Source organism: Typopeltis vanoorti, chromosome 4 (genome assembly GCF_054136105.1).
Source record: "Typopeltis vanoorti isolate ZY-2024b chromosome 4, IOZ_Tvanoo_1.0, whole genome shotgun sequence".
In the NCBI taxonomy this organism is placed as follows: Eukaryota; Metazoa; Arthropoda; class Arachnida; order Uropygi; family Thelyphonidae; genus Typopeltis; species Typopeltis vanoorti.
In genome coordinates, this window is record NC_143552.1 from 160,920,477 (window position 1) to 160,939,062 (window position 18,586).

General features: G+C 35.0%; 1 protein-coding gene across 1 annotated transcript in view; it reads left to right on the plus strand.

Annotated features, from left to right (window-relative positions):
• POLDIP2 (DNA polymerase delta interacting protein 2) overlaps positions 1-18,586 on the plus strand; it is a 196,475-nt gene that overhangs the window by 82,728 nt on the left and 95,161 nt on the right. The window contains exon 4 of the mRNA XM_090392189.1: positions 18,402-18,510. Within this exon, the coding sequence (XP_090248315.1) occupies positions 18,402-18,510 (109 nt within the window). The remainder of the gene's footprint in view (positions 1-18,401; positions 18,511-18,586) is intronic.

An 18,586-nucleotide genomic window follows, 5' to 3' on the forward strand; every position in this document is an offset into this window, starting at 1 on the left:
TTACATTAAATAATATTTACAAGTCTAGCCTTTGTGATGGAAGATCATGTTGGATTCTGAAACAAATAATAATTACTTAAATCTCTAAATATTCAGAATCCAACACAGGCAATTGGTTAGTATCTTGTAGTAATTTCATTTGAAAAAATTTTCATTTTTATGCATAGTATACTCATTTTTCGTTATTGCAATGCACAATAATTTTATGTTACAATTTGTACATTGTATAATTTCACTATAAACAAAGAGTAAAATTAGTTAAAAACAAATCAAAATTTTAATTAAAAACTAAAATATTGATTTACGATGGGATCATTAGAATCATCATTATCATCAACAACAACAATGGGTCCGATGCCTGTAGGTGTCTTATGCCATCTTGATGATTCTTCCATTGCATTCTATTTTGTGCAAGATGACTCAGTTTGTGTATAGAGTTTCCGCACCATTTGACAATGTCATCGCTTCCTTTTTTCTTGTTTCCTTCATTCATCCCAAACAGCAGCAATTTTATTTTCCACTCATCGTTCATTCTACATATATGGACAAAGAGACGTAGTTTCCTTTTGATTATTTTCTGGATCAGGTTTTCGTTTGGTTGTATTTGTCTGTAGATTTCCTCATTGTTCATTTTTTGGATCCAGCTTATTCTCAAGATCTTTCTATAGCACTCCGCTCAAATGCTAATATCCTCCTTTCAGATTCTCTCAGGCCTCACATCCATAGAGCATGCTGCTGAAGATACAGGTTTCTACAATGCACAGTTTAGTTTGCATCTTTGTAGCTTGGCTCTTCCATATTTTGTCCATGGCTTTTAAAATAGTTCTTGCTTTGGTTTATTCTAATTTTTATCTCTTTTTTAGAGTCCAAGTCATGCGTCATCTAAGATTATGTGAAGTGTTCCACATTATCCAGTTGAATTCTGTCTATGGTAACAGTTCAGTAACTCCTGTTGTCCAAATATCATTTTTTAGTCAAAGCTGTATAACTGAGAGGAGGCCTCCACATAGCCTTTAAAGGAATGCGGAGAACCGACCAGGGCTTCTGACCTAATGTCCAATCCCCACCTTCTCATTGTGCACCCTGTTTTGGATATCTACCTGGATTCTGAACGAAATTTGGGATTTAGCCGACCAAATTGTAATTCTTATTGGCTTAAACCAAATTAAAAAATGATGGTACAACATGACAAAATTTCATGCTGGCTGGGGCGTCGCCCGGTTAAACAAGCCTCCCCCTCGTTGTTTTCACCAGGGAACCAGGGCGAACAGCGAAAAGTCAGCTACTGGAACAAATCTGAAAACACACCCCAACTCAACATCACCAGACTTAAAGATCAGTACTATCAACATAAGAAGCTGCCTGAATGGCAAAGAAATGGAGCTAGCTGAGGAATTAGATAAGTACCAGATCGACATAATAGGGGTGACTGAAACAAAAAAGTCAAAAACTGGTGAGATCTTTCTGAGCAATAAATACAAAATGTTATGTTCAGGCAATGACAATCAAGAAAAAGGAGTAGCCATTGTATTCAACACTAAATACATGGCTAATCTTCTTGGATGGCAGGCAGTCTCAAGTAGAGTGATGTGGGCAAATATCAGAATGGGGAACTGGACAATGAGACTTATTTGTGCCTATGGCCCCACAGAAGGTTCTACTAAGGTAGAAGTCAGGAAATTTTTTGAGGATTTAGAGAAAGAAACTGTCACAATGAAAAAGGAAAAGTTGGGCCTTCTTGGGATTCTAAATAGCAGAGTAGGGAATGATTGTCAGATATACAAAAATATATTGGGAAAATTTGGAGAAAAGAGCAAAGCTAATAATAATGGCAAATATTTGTTGGATTTCTGCTCAGGACATGGACTGGTTATTACTAACACCATGTTCCAACATAAAAGTATGCACAAATTCACATGGAGAGAAGAGGCAAGAAATAAGAAAAGTCTCATTGACTATGTTATTGTTGAGAGTGATGTTTTCTCCCTTGTGCAGGACACCAAAGTGTACAGACGATTTGAAATTGGAAGTGATCACTATTTAGTCTTGAGCAGCTCTCAGATGTGAACTGCAGACTAAAATACACAAATATTATTGAAGAAAAAATGAAAGAGTTTGAGAATGAGAACCAGAGCTTGGAGATTCAGTGGCAAGCCTTGAAGAAAACCTGATTGATTCCAGAGAGGCATGTGGTGTGGTTGTCTGCAAGGATAGAAATATCAGAACTCCATGGTGGACACAGGAAGTTAAAGAGGCAGTGAAGGAAAAGAATAAATCATATCAAAAGTTCCTGGCAAATAAGTCAGCTTGTGCTCTTAGAGAATACAGACACAAATGTAAGAAAGCTAAACACTGTGTAAAACTAGCTAAACAAAAGTCATGGGAGGACTTTGACAAGACCGTAGAAAATAAATATCAAGAAGGTGGCAAAATATTTTGGAGGTTGTTAAAGAAGCTTAGAAATGGAGGAAAGAGTACTGTAAAAGGAGTTAGAGATGATAAAGGTACATGAAAACGGGAGAAAAAGATATCCTTGAAGTAGGGAGTAATTACTTCGAGAAATTGCTAAATGAAACAAGCATTAATAGCACAGTGGTAAAAAAAACACTCAAAAGGCATACAGTCGGGAATACATATACTTAATTGAAGTAGAAAAAGCCATCAAAGGCTTAAAATGTGTAAGGGCAGCAGGAGTAGATGATATTCAACCAGAAATGCTGAAGTATGGTGGTATAAGAGTCTTACAGTGGCTGCACTGCATAGTTCAGAAAGCCTGGACAGAGGGACGAATTCCTGATGATTGGAGTAGAGCTCTAATAGTACCTATATATAAAAAGGGAAATAAAACTGAATGTGAGAATTACAGAGGTATTTCCCTACTGAGTATTCCTGGCAAGATCGATGCAAGCATACTTGAGAAACGGTTGAGAAGAATTGTGGAAGAAAAGCTTGCTGAAAAACAAGCTGAATTCAGGCCATATAGAGGCTGTCAGGATCAGAACTTAACTTTACGACAAATAGTCGTAATAGCATGGGAATATAACAAAGATCTGTATTTAAGTTTTATCAATTTGGAAAAGGCATATGACAAGGTGCCAAGAGAGAAGCTATTCAAAACATAACAGTTATATAAGTTTTAAAAGAGGTAAACCGTGAGTAGACATAACTATACATAATAAATAACGGAAAAACTCATGTAGAAATTTCCGTTATTTATTATGTATAACAGTTATATGTTGTCAATGGGGCATTATATCAAGCAATACTTAGTCTTTATTTGAGTTGTAAGTTAGCAGTTAGAATTGAAGGAAGTACAGGAAGATAGTTTAATGTTAAATCTGGTGTGAGACAAGGATGTACATTATCCCCTCTGTTAGTCATTATCTATATGGAATTATGAAGGAAAGTGGTATTAAACATGATGTCAAAATTGGAGATGTTAATGTCAGCGCTTTGCTTTTTGCGGATGATGTTATACTTATCAATAAATTTGCTACGAGTCTGCAAGATTCCTTGACTAAATTGAATAACTGTTGTAATAGATATGGTATGAAGGTCAGCAATTAAAAGACAAAGACAATGAAAATAAGCAGAATCGTTGAAAATGTCAACTGCATTGTGAAGGGAGAACCTGTGGAACAAGTAAAACATTTCACCTACTTAGGCACGATTTTTAGTGAAGATGGTAAATTAAATATGGAAATAGACAACAGAATCATTAAATCTATTATAGTTCGCCCACCGATTAGAGATCCTTCGATACTTCTGTGCATGTCAGAAAAAGGAGAATCCATTCCGATAATAGAGTAATTAATCCGTATTGTGGGATGAGTTGTTTATTATTACAGGTCGGAAAATTAACTTCTCTTTTATGATTATTGTAGTTAACTATGCTGCTTGTATAACAGTTGGAAAATTTTACCTATAAAGCACGTGATTTCGCGTGTTGGCGACCAATTCGTATGTCCTTCATTTCTTTCTTCCCTTCAGCATGAATCGACTATTCTTGGCAAGACGCCAAGCAGAGACCTGCAAACGGTGGGCGAACTATATAGTAGGAAGTCGATTAAATAAATTCATATGGAATAAGAGAGAAATTAGTCGGACTAAATTAACTGTATACAAGACAGTGTTCAAACCAGTTTTAACTTATGGATCTGAGAGCTGGGTCAGAAGTAAAACACTTGCCCAAAGACTAGGAACCGCAGATATTAGAGTCCTTAGAAAGATTATAGGCGTGAACAGCATCAGTGGCAACATCAGATTAAAAACGAGAATATTTGGAAAGAACTTGACATTGTCAGCATCCAGTAATGTGTTAGCCGAGCTAATCTTAGGTAGTATGGTCATTTAAACAGAATGGGCGAGGAAAGATTGGCAAAACAAGAGTTCTCTGCTAGGTGGGCAGGCAAACGACAAAGAGGAAGACCAAGATATAGGTGGATTGATACGGTACAAATTGCCTTAGACGACAGAAATATAAAATCTGATAATATTGGAGTCTTGACAAGTAACAGACTGATCTGGAGGAAAATTGTGAATAGGAAATTAGTAATGCTGTAAATTTTTCATGTAGTACTATCATATCCTGTACATCCCTTGAGGGTACATGACAGGAATTTGATGATGAGTTTTTCAAAGTTGACATTTTAGTCCATATCTTTTTCCTTTCGTGTATAGTGTTTGCAATGTCTGTTCCAGCCTTGCTGCGTTTTCGTCAATCAGGATGATGTCATCTGCAAAGCAGAGGTAGTTTATTCTCATGCCATTTGTTGAAATGCCTCCACCTTTTTCTTTAAGCTTATCTAGTGTTCTTTCCAGATGTGTGATGAAGATGATTGGTGATATTGGGTCCCCTTGACTAGCGGGAAACCAATATCCTGTCACACCTGCTATCCTGATTTTTGCTTGTGCTTGGCTGTTTATATAGGTGGGTCAATTTATTGTCCATACCATAGGATTCCAAGACAGCCCATGTTATATTTTGGTCAATATTATCAAATGCATTTTGGAAGTCCACGAAACAGCAGTATATCTTTTTGTTCTTTCTTCAAGCTTTCTCTGCTATTAGTCTTAGTGTGAGTATTTGTTTCACTGTACTTCAATCTTTTTGAAATTTGGCTTGTTCATCAAGAATATGTGCCTTCACATGACCCTTTAGGCGTTCTGTTAGTATTTTCATCAGCACTTTGCCAAGATGACTCATTAATGCAATAGTTCTGTAACTGGTGCATTCTAAAGCACTGCCTTTCTTATGAAGAACAACCAAGACCGATTTTTTCCACTCTGGGAGCATACCCTGATCTTCATATTTCATTACATAGGCTTTCTTTTCATTACATAGCATTTCTTTTACAACTGATTCCCCCCCCCCCCCATATTTTAGCATCTCGCCTATTATGTTGTTATCTCCAGGACTCGTGTTGTTCTTGAGATGTTTTAGCCTTATTCACCTCCTCTTCCAAGATGTCATAATAAATTTAGTTTAATCCTTTATCCAAGTGTAAGCAAACAAAGTTTGCACCTGAAAATATCTTCAGGACTGAGGTAAGGCGGCACATCCCTTGGCAACTCACAGCTAAGGTGGACCAAGCTCTCATCACTCCTTGTCTCAGTATCTCCCATAATACACCTTGCAGACATATATACTGCTATGCATTAAGGGAAGGGCCACCACCCAGACCAGTTTCTACCTTTATTGAGGTCTCGTCAGTGGGAGGCAGATCCAGAGTGGTGATACTAAGGCAGAAGCAATGGAAAGGTCATATTTACCCATACGAGTTGCCAACCAGTGTACCATCTTATTATTGAATTACTCTGGATTTAGAAAGATGTTGGAAGGCACTTGGTTAGACTATAATAAATTTAGTTTAATCCTTTATCCCCAATTGCCAAGGGATGTATCACCTTACCTCAGTCCTGAAGATATTTTCAGGTGCAAACTTTGTTTGCTTACACTTGGATAAAGGATTAAACTAAATTTATTATAGTGTAACCAAGTGGAAAATAAACTTCCAACATCTTTCTCTAAATCCAGAGTAATTTAATAGTAAGGTGGTACACCGGTTGGCAACTCGTATAGGTAAATATGACCTCTCCGTTTCTTCTGCTTTAGTATCACCACTCTGGGTCTGCCTTCCACTGACAAGACCTCAATAAAGGTAGAAACTGGTCTGGGTAGTGGCCCTTCCCTTAATGCATAGCAGTATACATGTCCACATGTATACTGCTATGCATTGGGGGATACTGAGACAAGGAGTAATGAGAGCTTGGTCCACCTTAGCTGTGAGTTGCTAAGGGATGTGCCACCTTACTTCAGTCCTGAAGATATTTTCAGATGCAAACTTTGTTTGTTTACACTTGGATAAAGGGTTAAACTATATTTATTATAGTCTAACCGAATGCAAAATAAACTTCCAACTTCCAAGATGTCATTTTCAAAGATCTCTGCTGGTGGAGAGATTGCTTTTAGTTCTTTGATTACTTCTGTTGCAGTATTATTTAGTTGATTTTTATATAGTTCGCTGCAATATCTTGTCCATCTGTGTATGATTTCGGTCTTGTCCATCAGTACTTTACCGTCTTCATCTTTGACTGCTACTGATCTTGTTTGCCACTTCCTATTGACATTCTTACCATCAAAATAGAACTGCATTATAATTTGATGACAGTCTGAATTATACACATAATTATATTTAAAAATTTTTTACATCCATACTTATGTAGATTTGAAGTTGAAGTGTTCTGTAAAGCCTAAGCAGATTCCCAGAATAATCCGTCACTTCTTGAATTAATCTTTTTTAGAATAGTTTTTTTTTTTTTTTTTTTTTTCCCTTCATCTAATTCAGGTAGAATGTGCACATAGTCTGCTAATCCAGTTTTTGTCCATATTGGCTGATAACTATATAATTCTGGTGGTCTTCTCCATTTCACTGCAGATCTTCCAGACTGTCTGTAATATAGGAGTTTACACTGATATAGTATCAATGATAATGCATGACTTTCATATTTTGGAGAATGAACAAGAGAAGCTAGTTTTAATATTGGTTTTTAGGAAGTTTTATGTAAACTTTTCATATAGTTGTTCAATATAATTATATTCAAGAATATAATTCTTGGCATCTTCGGTTTTATTTTTTTCATATAGTACTATTATAATATCTTGCACATCCCTGAGGGTACATATCAGGAATTTGATGATGATGAAGTTCATTATTGGTGCTTATTGAGTATCTTTTTTAAAAAAAATTTTTCAGATACTTCTTTAATATAAGGAACTACTGAACTTTGATTTAATGGCTCTCTATTAATTTGCTATCAGTGCAAAATTCAACAATTTGTTTTTTATTATTATTATTATTGTAAAAATGTAGTATGAATCTGATTAAGATGTCATTTGAGCAAATAGCTCTAGGACACAGATGTAAAACTGTTATTGTAATTCACTGTAATCAGCTATAGACCTGGTGATCCACAGAAGATGTAAATGTCATGTATCGGCAGATTAGCATGAGTGTAGCACAGAGGGCATATTGCAAAAGTTTGTAAAATGCTCAAAGGATTACTTGAATGTTGAAAAATATACAAGTAAAGATAGGGAAGTTATTATTATCCCCTCTTTATAAGGCTATGTTTTGGCTCCATCTTGACAACTGTGCAGATTTTGTCGTCTGGATTTCTTAGTGATCAGGAGATGGCAGAGAGGATTCAGAGATGAATGAATAAGCTTATGACAGATCTGTGGAATGCTCCCTATGAGGATAGGTTGAAGGTGTGTGTTACAAAGTTTTGTTAACAGGCAAAAAAAGAGGGGACATAATAGAAACTTATAAGATATTAAAGGGGTTTTATAAAATTGATGCAGAGGAAATTTTTTAATATATGCAAATAGATAATTTGAGTTATCTGTGGAAGTTGTGTAAGAGTGTGATTAATAAGACTATATGGACTAGATTTTTTTTGTATGGAGAGTGCTGAGTGAGTGGAATGGATTGCCAGAATTAGCTGTAGTTCCCTCACAGTGAATGAGTTTAGAGAGAGGTATGATCAGTTTTGTGTGCATAATGCTTGGTTCTAATCTCCCACGATGAGTCGCTGGACTTTGTGGAGATACTGTATAATAATAATAATTGCTAGTTTCTTAATAACAGTTCTCTTCCTAAGGGATCTATCATTTCTCAAGTCTCTGCTTTGATAATCTTTTAATGTTCTGTCTTTCTTTTAAAGCATTCTTAACTGCATTAGTCTGTATCTATTTCTGCTGGGGAAAATATGCATTGTTTTTTACAAAGGAAATAGCTAAAACATATAACATTTATTATTATTGCTTGCTGGGTGAAAAAAAACTAACTGGAAACTTTTCATAGTTTATCTTTTTATTTCTGGTTTTCATACAAAGTTTATTTATTTTGTATAAACTCTTGAAGATTGAATCAGAATTGTAAATAATGTCATTTACAAAGAGTTAAGAAAAACTAGGCTTAATATTTTATCTGTTTTTGAATATGAGATTTAATTCTGCTTTCCATAATAATGTGGTTCCTGTAGCTTATAAATAACAGTAGAAATATATCATTAATCCTAGTTCACATCTAATTTAACATCTGTTTTGGATGGTGTAATTACATGTAGGAGCATTAGTACCTTATATGGGCAGAACATTCAGAAAGAAGAAACTTGTTAACACTGGATTTGAAGACCTATTAGAATAAATAGAATAAATATGAGGTAAGACTCTTCCAAGCCTAACATTAGCAAGGGCAATGCCAAGCACCTGGTGGAGTTGTGTAAAGCTCACTGCCTTTGGATTGTGGAGCACTAGAAATGCATTTTCCAGAATGGTAAATCACTCATTGCCATCTGGCAGTCCAGCAGATAAGTCTGGTGGGTTTGACAGATGCTAGAAGAATGCTACTTGCTGGAATGTGTCATGCCAGATTTCTTTAGTGGAGGAGGCATCATGGGCTGGGGATGTTTTTCATGGTTCAGGCTGCCCCCCCCCCTTCCCCCCGGTTCCAGTGAGAGGGAATATTAATTCTGCAGCCTATGACATTCTAAACAATTGTGTGCTTCTTACATTATGAAAAGAGTTCAATAAAGGCTCTTTCCTATATCAACATGACAGTGCCCCCCCCCCCTTCCACAGAGCAAGGTCTGTGATGTGGTGGTGTTGGATCCTACTTCGTCTCAATCTATGCTTTGGATCCGACTTGTTAGTCACTACGATGTTCTTAAACAAAAAATAGTTGCTAGTCGATTTCTAATACAAATATAGAGAAAATTTATATTTATTGACTGCGCCACTCTATATCTGAATTAGTTCAAGAATTGAAGAAAAATCAACCCTTAACTATTTCTCCTTAAAATATACTGGCCGAGTATATTTATCTTACTTAATTTACCCGCTTTGGTTCGAATATTTTATGAATGGCGCAGTAAAAGAGATTCAGGCAAAATACAACTTTTGATTAACAAAAACAAACATTTAATTTTAAAATCACAAATTTTACACTTTAATTGAAATCAGTAATTAAGATATCATAAACACTTCAGCCTTTTTGATAATACTGTCATACAAACTCAAACTGGTAAATTTGTTATCTTTAATACAGTCTTCTCACAGTTCCTTAAGTTCCAAATACAATAAAAATTTCAGTAACACCTCTTCACAAACAAACACTTTTAAATTTACACTTCAGCTAATCTTCACAACAGTTACTGTTAACATAAGGAAATTCTAGGATGAAACTCGCACACTTCTCTGTATAGGAATATTAATGGTTGGAATAATCTTACCGATAATCTTCTATCTTCATCAATTTATACACAAACACTTTTTATAACCATAAACACTTTTAACGATAAACGGCACTCATTAAAATAAATCTTCTAAGCATTAACTGAATTAATTCATGGTTACAATATACATAATCAGACATTCTTGCATGAAGCACTACTAATCACTCATGAATTAAGGTAACATAATAATTCCTTAACTTTAGGTTTTATATGCACAGTTGTTCATTCCTCCGGCATTCAACTAATTCTTTAGGCACTATAATTCTAAACACAGCTAACGGTAAACTTCAATTTTACAGCCTCTACTATTCCCTAGTAACCCCGTACTATATTTCAAGGTTCCGTATGTCCTTGAAAAGTCGGCGCTGAAATTAAATCTCAATTCAAGTATTGCTAGTTTATTTAGTAGTCACTCAGCTGTCTTCCGTAGTTATAATTGTTATTCTACAACTTATTAGCTAACCGCCTCTCGACTAGTAGACTTAAATTAGCTGCTTGAATGACTTGCTGACTCGCTATTATCGCACTGTGATTCCCGAATGCTCCGATTCCAACCTAATGCCAATCCTCTCCTTTCTCTCTCTAATCTCTCTCTTACTCTCTTAATTAAAAAAAAATTTCAGCATTCATCGCTTATATATCTGTTCTTCCCACCTAAATTATTCTCGTGATTTCTTTCTAAAACTCTTTTCAATAAACCTTCTCCTCACGTGGTGTTCCAAAACATGCTCGCTCACTTACATACGTCTCCATGACAACCAAACAAAATATAATAAAATTGAGGTATTGCATAATGCTAAACTTCTACAAATAAGAATTAATAGAGAATATTAATATTTCAATTAATGCGCAGTTAAATTATCAAATACGAGTTCTTATAATATTAATATAGCAATAAATAAAATAGCTTAATAATATTTAATACAGTTTTTTCATTATTAATACATATATCTTTGATTAAATAATTAGATATTAGACAAAATTAAAGTAGTTATATGAATATTAAATTGTAAAATAAGTTGTTTACATTAAATAATATTTACACAAGTCTTGCTTGGTATATGATATATTATGTTAAATGTGAATGAAAAAATATATATATATACAAAACAATTTCATTCACAGTTTAACAGTGGATATTGAACTCCACTGGCCTGCACAAAGCCTGAACTCAACTCCGTTAAAAAAATACCTGTGAGATGAATTGGAGGGCCAAATTGCCCAACATCAGTGACTGACTTAATTAATGCTCTTCTGAAAGAAGGTAATTATTACAATAACAAACCAAAATTTAGATGAAAGCCTTCCCAGAAGATTAAGGCTCTTATAAGAGTAAAGATGGACTAACTCCATATTAAATCCTTTCCTGTTAGAGTTGGGATGCATAGATATCTGAATATTTTTGATCAGATGATGTATTTTTATGCCTGTGTAGCTCAGTGAAAGTGGTGTTTGCACTCCTCAGCACTAGACCACTCAAAGAAAGAGTGTCATGAGTTCAATTCTAGTCCCCAACTAGAAGAACTTTTTTACTAAGCCTTTTTTTCAACCAGTTCTCACGTTAGTTGATCTCTGGCACAGGCAAGCGGCTTCCCCCCCCCCCCTTCCTGGAAAGTTTCCAGGAAGGGGGGGGGGGAAGCTGCTCCCATAAACTCAAGAAAATCAACTATAGAATCCACACACCATTTCAGACATTAAAAATATTGTGTTGGGACCATGAGATGGCACTTGTTAACTGTCTCTTTACTGGATGCTGGCTGCTTAAAATTATTGATAATCTTGGGACGGCTATCTCTGATTGGCTACCAGTGGAGATTGAATTGTCCACTCAGTCTCCAAAAGTTAGATAGGGCTAAAATGGCCTCACCTACTCTTTATAAGGGAATAAAAGGCATTTGCTGAGTTTTTTTTTTTTTTTTTTGTGTGTGTGTGTGTTTAAATCCACTGCATGAGAGGTTGCACAGCTAGAGGTTGTAGTCTTTTGGAGAATATTTTCCTCTAAAACATAGGGAACACTGTTCCACAGAACTGAGATGTATGGAATGAAAGATGAATGGGAATAGCAGGTTCAATGAGTCATCAATTCAACTGTAAAAGAATGTTGAGCAGCTGTTACTTGTGTTTCTAGTAAACCACTAGAAGGACATGATAGATGCATTTCTGTTGAACAGCGCCCATGGAAATATCTGTAGAAGAGATTTGGTGGCTGAAGTGAAAGTCTTTGAGTGAGGGGTCATCGATTAACCAAACTGTCCTCTTCTGAGCCGCATCAATACTTTTAGATGTCTTAGGTTCGTCATCCCAAACATGATACCAGTATTCCAGAGTTGGGTGGATTTGTGATTTGTACAGAATTAGTAGCTGAACAAATCAAAAGTAATAATGTCTTGAGCAAAAAAAAGATGCCATGTTTTTTTAAAGCTATGGTTGGTATATGGTTATATTAGAAACAGCTAAGAGCATCAGTCTGAGAAGTGATATCTGGTCTTGACTGTTGAGTATTATCAAAGCAGGAGGAACATAAGATTTTTTTTTTTCCAAGGGGGGGGGGGGGATTGTGTTTTGGAAGCGGTAAAGGTGACTAAGTTATCACCCTATTTGAAAAAGAATGATATGGAGATCAGAGTTGGGCACTGATAGTAGCTGATGAAGCTTAATGTTTGTGCACTGTGAGATTTGTTGCATGAGTATGAGGAATGGAGAGTAATGTCATCAGCAAAGCTGTGGATAGGGTTTGAAGTCAGTGAGAGAAGGTCGTTTATCTATATCAGGAAGAGGATTGGTGAAACAAGATCTTGTAGAACACCTGCATTAATAGAAAAATCAGAAGGGAGAATACCTTCTGCAATTACACACACACTAAATGATTTAAGAGAAAAACTGCAATCCAGTTATATTAAGGGTGAAAGGCAGACCATAAGATTGCACTTTGCTGAGAAGTCTTTGATACTGAACCCAATGTTAAACCCTCTCATATCCCTTGGAAGAAATGTTAAGTGTAACAGCCCAAGTTTCTCCAAACCTTTCTGTAATGCATTCCAGAGGTGAGTGATGTAGGTTAGAGATCTACTGTAGATCATTGATTAGTTTACAGTTTTCCAGATGTTGAAGTAGTTGACCATTATTAATGTTTCCAGTACATTAGATCACACTGATGTGAGAGCAACAGCTCAATTAATTTGATGGATGTTTGTCTCCTTTTTTTTTGGAATTGGCTGTATATGGACTAGCTTCTGTGCTGTGGGGTGGATGTTGGTGGAGTATAATATAGTGGATGATAAAGACAGGCATTAGTTTGGAGTACATCTCTTGAGCACAGTGGGTGGAATACTATAGGACCTAAATCCTTTTTTTAGTATCTAAGTTATTCAAGATTCTTCTGATGGCTTTCTTGCAGATGGCAGAAGATGTGATGCAATCTTCCAGATAAAGTTGGTGGTGATTTACCATGGTCATCTGTGCAGGAGTTAGATTAGAAGAATGCCAGAAAGACAGCTTTATCTTTAGATGATGTTGCAATACTGCCATCTGGACAAGAAGCTTGAGCACAAATGGACAGAAATTGCACCCAAGAGCTTTTGCATGGGTACCAAGTTTTTACACTTTTATAAGAGTTGCAAGCTTTGGTGTAGCTGGAGTTTTTGTCTCATGTCACATAAAATATTCTTATTTTTTTCTTGTACAGTTTCTTGGGAAACCCTGGTAGGTTAGAATTTCGAACAGAGTGGGGAATGAAAATCTTCATTCCAATTTGAATAATTTCTTTCACTCAGTGATAACAAGTATCAAGATACAGAGAAAGGAAAAAAAGTAGTCTGACTGTGGAAAGAAGGATTAAAAGTCTCAGAATTCCACTTTGCATTGTTCTGCCAAAGAATATGAGGCTGTGAATGACTAGGGGAGAACATTTTACTAGAGATGAAACTTTGATGATGGCATAATTTGAATTACTGAGAGAGAGAGAGAGAGAGAGATAGACAGGGGTCACTTCAGTAATGTTTCTGGAAGGAACAGTGGTTAAGATCCAGAGTGTTGGGATGGAGAGGATTGTTGGATATTTTGGAATTGGACTTCAGTGATAAGAATTCAAAAAGGAGATCAGAATAATCTTTAGAATTGGAGTAATAGTAGAGACACTAGATAAATGATAAATAATGAAACAAAGGAATCTTAGGCTACAGAATGTTAAGAAAATTCAAGATTCGACATTCGATGGCAAGAAATATCAGATCACATTAAATGATTTATGTGATTCTTTTGTCTCCCTTGTGGCAAAAAGAATCAAAGTATAGTTTCAAGGACCAAACAAGAATTAAAGTGGGCAGTTAACATGGGCTGTGAGTGTTGCAGTGATTTGGAGTTCAGTCAAAAACAGGAATTCGTGTTTGGATGTCTTTAGGTGATAATATATACCATTTAAGTTAGTGTTTATGTCACATATTGAAGTGAATGTGGAAAAGTTTTTGTAAGGTTGTTAAACTTTTTTTTTTGTATTTTTGAGGGAGATTTGTTTTTATTTTAGCTGCATTGACACTGTGTCCATCAGAATTTTTCATGATGGTGTTTAAGAGGTGAAGAGAAAAAGAGCAGGAGAACATTCATTACTAATTAGAGCACACCGATACACAGCCTTCCTCCAGGCATGATCTGGCACTGTAGATGGTATTGAATTATACACCAGCTGATCAGGAAGCCACCGTAGCATTACCACCAGTTTCAGTCCCATATACTGTCTCATAGCCAGTCTAATACTGTTTTACTGCTGTATCCCAGAAGATGGGAGGAGAGACCCTGGATATCTACAGTATGTTTGGCACATCCTTGAAGGGTATCACTCACACTACATGGTAGGTTAAGGAAACAGAAGCTAGAACTCCTGCTCTGAGGACCAAACATAGTCTCAGCAATTTCAGGCACCAATATGCAAGGCTGCAGTGTTCCACTGGATGATGAAAGTCATCTACTACTCAGCAAATGGGATTGGTGGTAGAATTGTGAGGTGGATGGCTCTCAGATAGGTATCAGTAAGTTATGTATGGGATGCAATATCCTGGAAGAAGAAAGTCACTAGTGGTGTGCTGCAGGGATATGTTTTGGGACTGTTGTTATTTAACTTGTATATTAATGATATCGGAATGAATTTAACTTGTGGTATACAACTGTTTCCAGGTGATGCAAAATTGGTGAAAGTGACGAGGAATCCAGTTGACATTTTCTCCAGCCAGAAAGGTATCTTTTGACAGGATGAATGGATTGCTTATTGATAGCTCCAGGGTTCTCTTCATGGAAACAGGTCAACTGTTCCAGTTGATCATTTCTACTCGTGCTCTAACCACTATTTTTTCTTCATTTATCTTTATTTTTGATGGTAAATATATCACAGTAATCTAATTTTCACAAAAATGCAGAGTAAGAATTTCTGCACATTGGAACAGACATAGATAGGAGTTGTTGCCCGCAAGAAATTTTTGGTCATTAGTTATGATTAAGCAATTATATCACAATTTGGTTAACAGAAACCAGTATGTCAGTCATATAACTGTGGCTATGATTGAGAGAAGAATTACGAAAAGGAGACACAGACAACATAGAAATTATAGAAATATGAAAGTCAGTTAAAATAAATCAGAAAACAATGTGTGAACAATTCAAGCACAATAGAAAACAAAAAAATTACTGAAAGTCATCAAAGGTTACATAGAAATATAAAAATAAAAAAAAAAAAAAAAAGATTCCACCAAGGAGTAGTACAGTACAATAGAGAAAAAATAATAGAAATATGCAGTGATTTTTATAGGGATCTGTGCAAAGACAGAGAAAACATACCTATCTTGACTAAATTCTAAATTTAGATGAGGTAAACATTGAACTGCCAATCATTATAGAAGAATGATGGAAAGTTTTCAAATCAGCAAAGAATAATAAAAGTCTGCGAGAAGATGATATAATAGTAGAATACATGATATCAGGAGATTCATGGTTTCACAAGATAATACTAGATATATTCAATGATATTTTAACTACAGAAAAATTCCATAACAATGGCATAAGTCAATGAAGGGTAACATGGATGTTATTAATAACTATAGACCAATGAGTTTATTATTGCAATTTGTAAAAATTTTATATCCATTATTTTAAATAAAATCATAAGGTTTTTGGATGACTGTTGCCCAAGTAATAGAAAAAGTAAATGAATATCATCTTCCTACATATTGAGCATTTATAGATTTTGAAAAATCTTTTGAATCTTTATATCAGTAAAAAATAATAAACCGCTCAAAACAGCAGGACATTTCAGCAAAATATATCGAATTATTAGAAGCTTTATATAAATTCCACAGCCTGTACAAAGTTAAAACAGCAGGGAATGGGATACAACATTGAGAGAGGAATGGGACAAGAAGCTCTAGTATCGTTCACATTGTTTAAGCTACATTCAGAAGTTTTTAGGGATGTATCGTAAGAAAATTGTGGATGAAATTTAAACGATTTGTTTTTCAGGTGATATTGTTCTTAGAAGATTAACATGAATAAAACAAAATTCAGATCAAATTGAATGAAAATTAGCAAGTTATTATTCTTATTGAAATTGTCGATGATTATACATGGGTGGTCTGAAAAGGCCTCGGCCATAGATGGCAACACTATCAGCGCGATTTTTTTTTTTTTTTTTTTTTTTTTTTTTTTTTTTTTTTTTTTTCCCTTCTAAGTTGGTATATTTGTCATAAGCCTCCATGTGAAATTGCAAGTCATTCTATCAAGTAGTTTGTTTTATACAGCTGTCTGAAGCAAAAGTGTTGTCTGTATCCCATGAAATGGATAAAATTGAGTATCATGTGATTATAAAATTCTTTGTAAAAGAAGGTTTAACGCCAAAAGAAATTCATTTGAAGTTCTTTTGGGCACTCTTCTCCTTCGTTTTCGACAATTAAGAATTTTAACAAGAATAAAACTGATTTTGTACATCGATTTATTACTGTGGATGAGACTTGGATTCACCGTTACATACCAGAATCCAAACAGCAGTCAAAACAGTGGAAAGAAGCCGGTTTTCAACTCCAAAGATGACAAAGTCGGTTCCATCATAGGAAAGGTCATGGCATTGGTGTTTTGGGATGCTAAAGGCATTTTGTGTATTATTTATCTTTAAAAGAGTAAAACAATATTATTCTGATCTTTTAGCCAGACTAGACAAAAAAATTTGTGAGAAAAGACCTGGTTTGCAGAAGAAAAAAATCATCTTTCATCAGGAGAATGCACCTGCCGACAAAGATGTTTTGGCAATGGAAAAATTAAGGGATCTGCACTATGAATTGTTGGAACATCCAACATTTTTCTTCGAATCAAGAGGGAATTGCAGCTGTAGAGGTGGTATTTTGCAGATCTTACTGAGAACCACTACAGGGACAGGATAATGGCGTTGGAGCATCACTGGAATAAATGTATTAGTCTTAACGGAGATTATGTTGGAAAATAAAAACAATTTTGAAATTATAAATTCGTTTTTTTTTTTTCATTGTTAGGCCGAGAACTTTTCAGACCATCCTCGTATTTACTATGGAAAAATAGCTTTAAGAAAAACAAGATAAAGAAATAAATAGAATAATCACACCATGAAATCCTTATGATGCCAAAGCATTTAAAGATTATATCTGTTAGGAGAAAAAAAAAAACTTTTTGATAAGTGCATTATTCCTGTATTATCTATTGAAGTGAAACTTGGGCAGTGACTTGAAAATAGGCCGAATGTTATGTAAAGAGCCTTGGAGAAAAGAATGCTCTTCATAACAAAAAAGGATAGGATTAAAAATAATGGAATAACATATTGCTAGAATAGAGGTGTTGTGAATTATTGTGAAGCCAGTAAATGGAGATGGACTTGTCATATTAACAGATGAATGGAATACAAAATTAAGCAAAGTGGATACCAAGAGAAAGAAAGAGAAGGAAAGTTTGCCAAAGAACAAGATGGAGCGATGATCTACAAAGGTAGACATTAGATGATGGACATCAGCTAAGGTGAAACAGCTGGAAATATATTGGGAGGCTTTTATTCAGTAGTGGATGATAATAGGAGAATGAAGAAGAATGGTGATCTGAATGAACATTTACACAGCGCTGTTAATATGCTAGTATGGATTCAGTTAATATGCTAACTTGTTGAAGGGCCAGTTAACTGAGGGTATATTTATTTGAGTGTTGGATAAGTGAGAGTTGTATTTGACTTCTCCTTTTTTTTTTTTTTTTTTTAAAGCAAAATGTGAAGAAGCATTACAGAGATGTCCTTGGTTCTCGATGTGCAGGAGTTTGAAGATTTATAATTTCATGATGTATCTCTTGAAAGTGTTGCAGAAAAATCATCAAAATTTTTCTCATGACTAAAGCAACTTTCTTATTCATATAAACAAATTAGAGTTTTTGCATCTGCGATATTTAAAAGTAATTTAATTGCTGGCAAATTGTATTAATTAGCAGTTCTTAATTGAGATAATATTACATCTAGTAAATGAAATAGTTATTAAATACCAACATACTTTTGTTTTATTTAATTGCCAATTGACCCTGACCACTAGCTCATTAAAGACTGTTATAATTATTAGATCAAGTGAAGAATCAAGCTCAGGATTTAATCATGTTGGAAGGGAAGTTAAAGGACATACTCATACTTATTACCAAGTTCTAATTGATTCTCGGGATTGTCCTTTTGTGGTAGGTCCTTTTAATATCATTACATATCATTGGATTTTTTTCTTTTTTTATATTTTTTTTCATTGTCTGCTTTTGT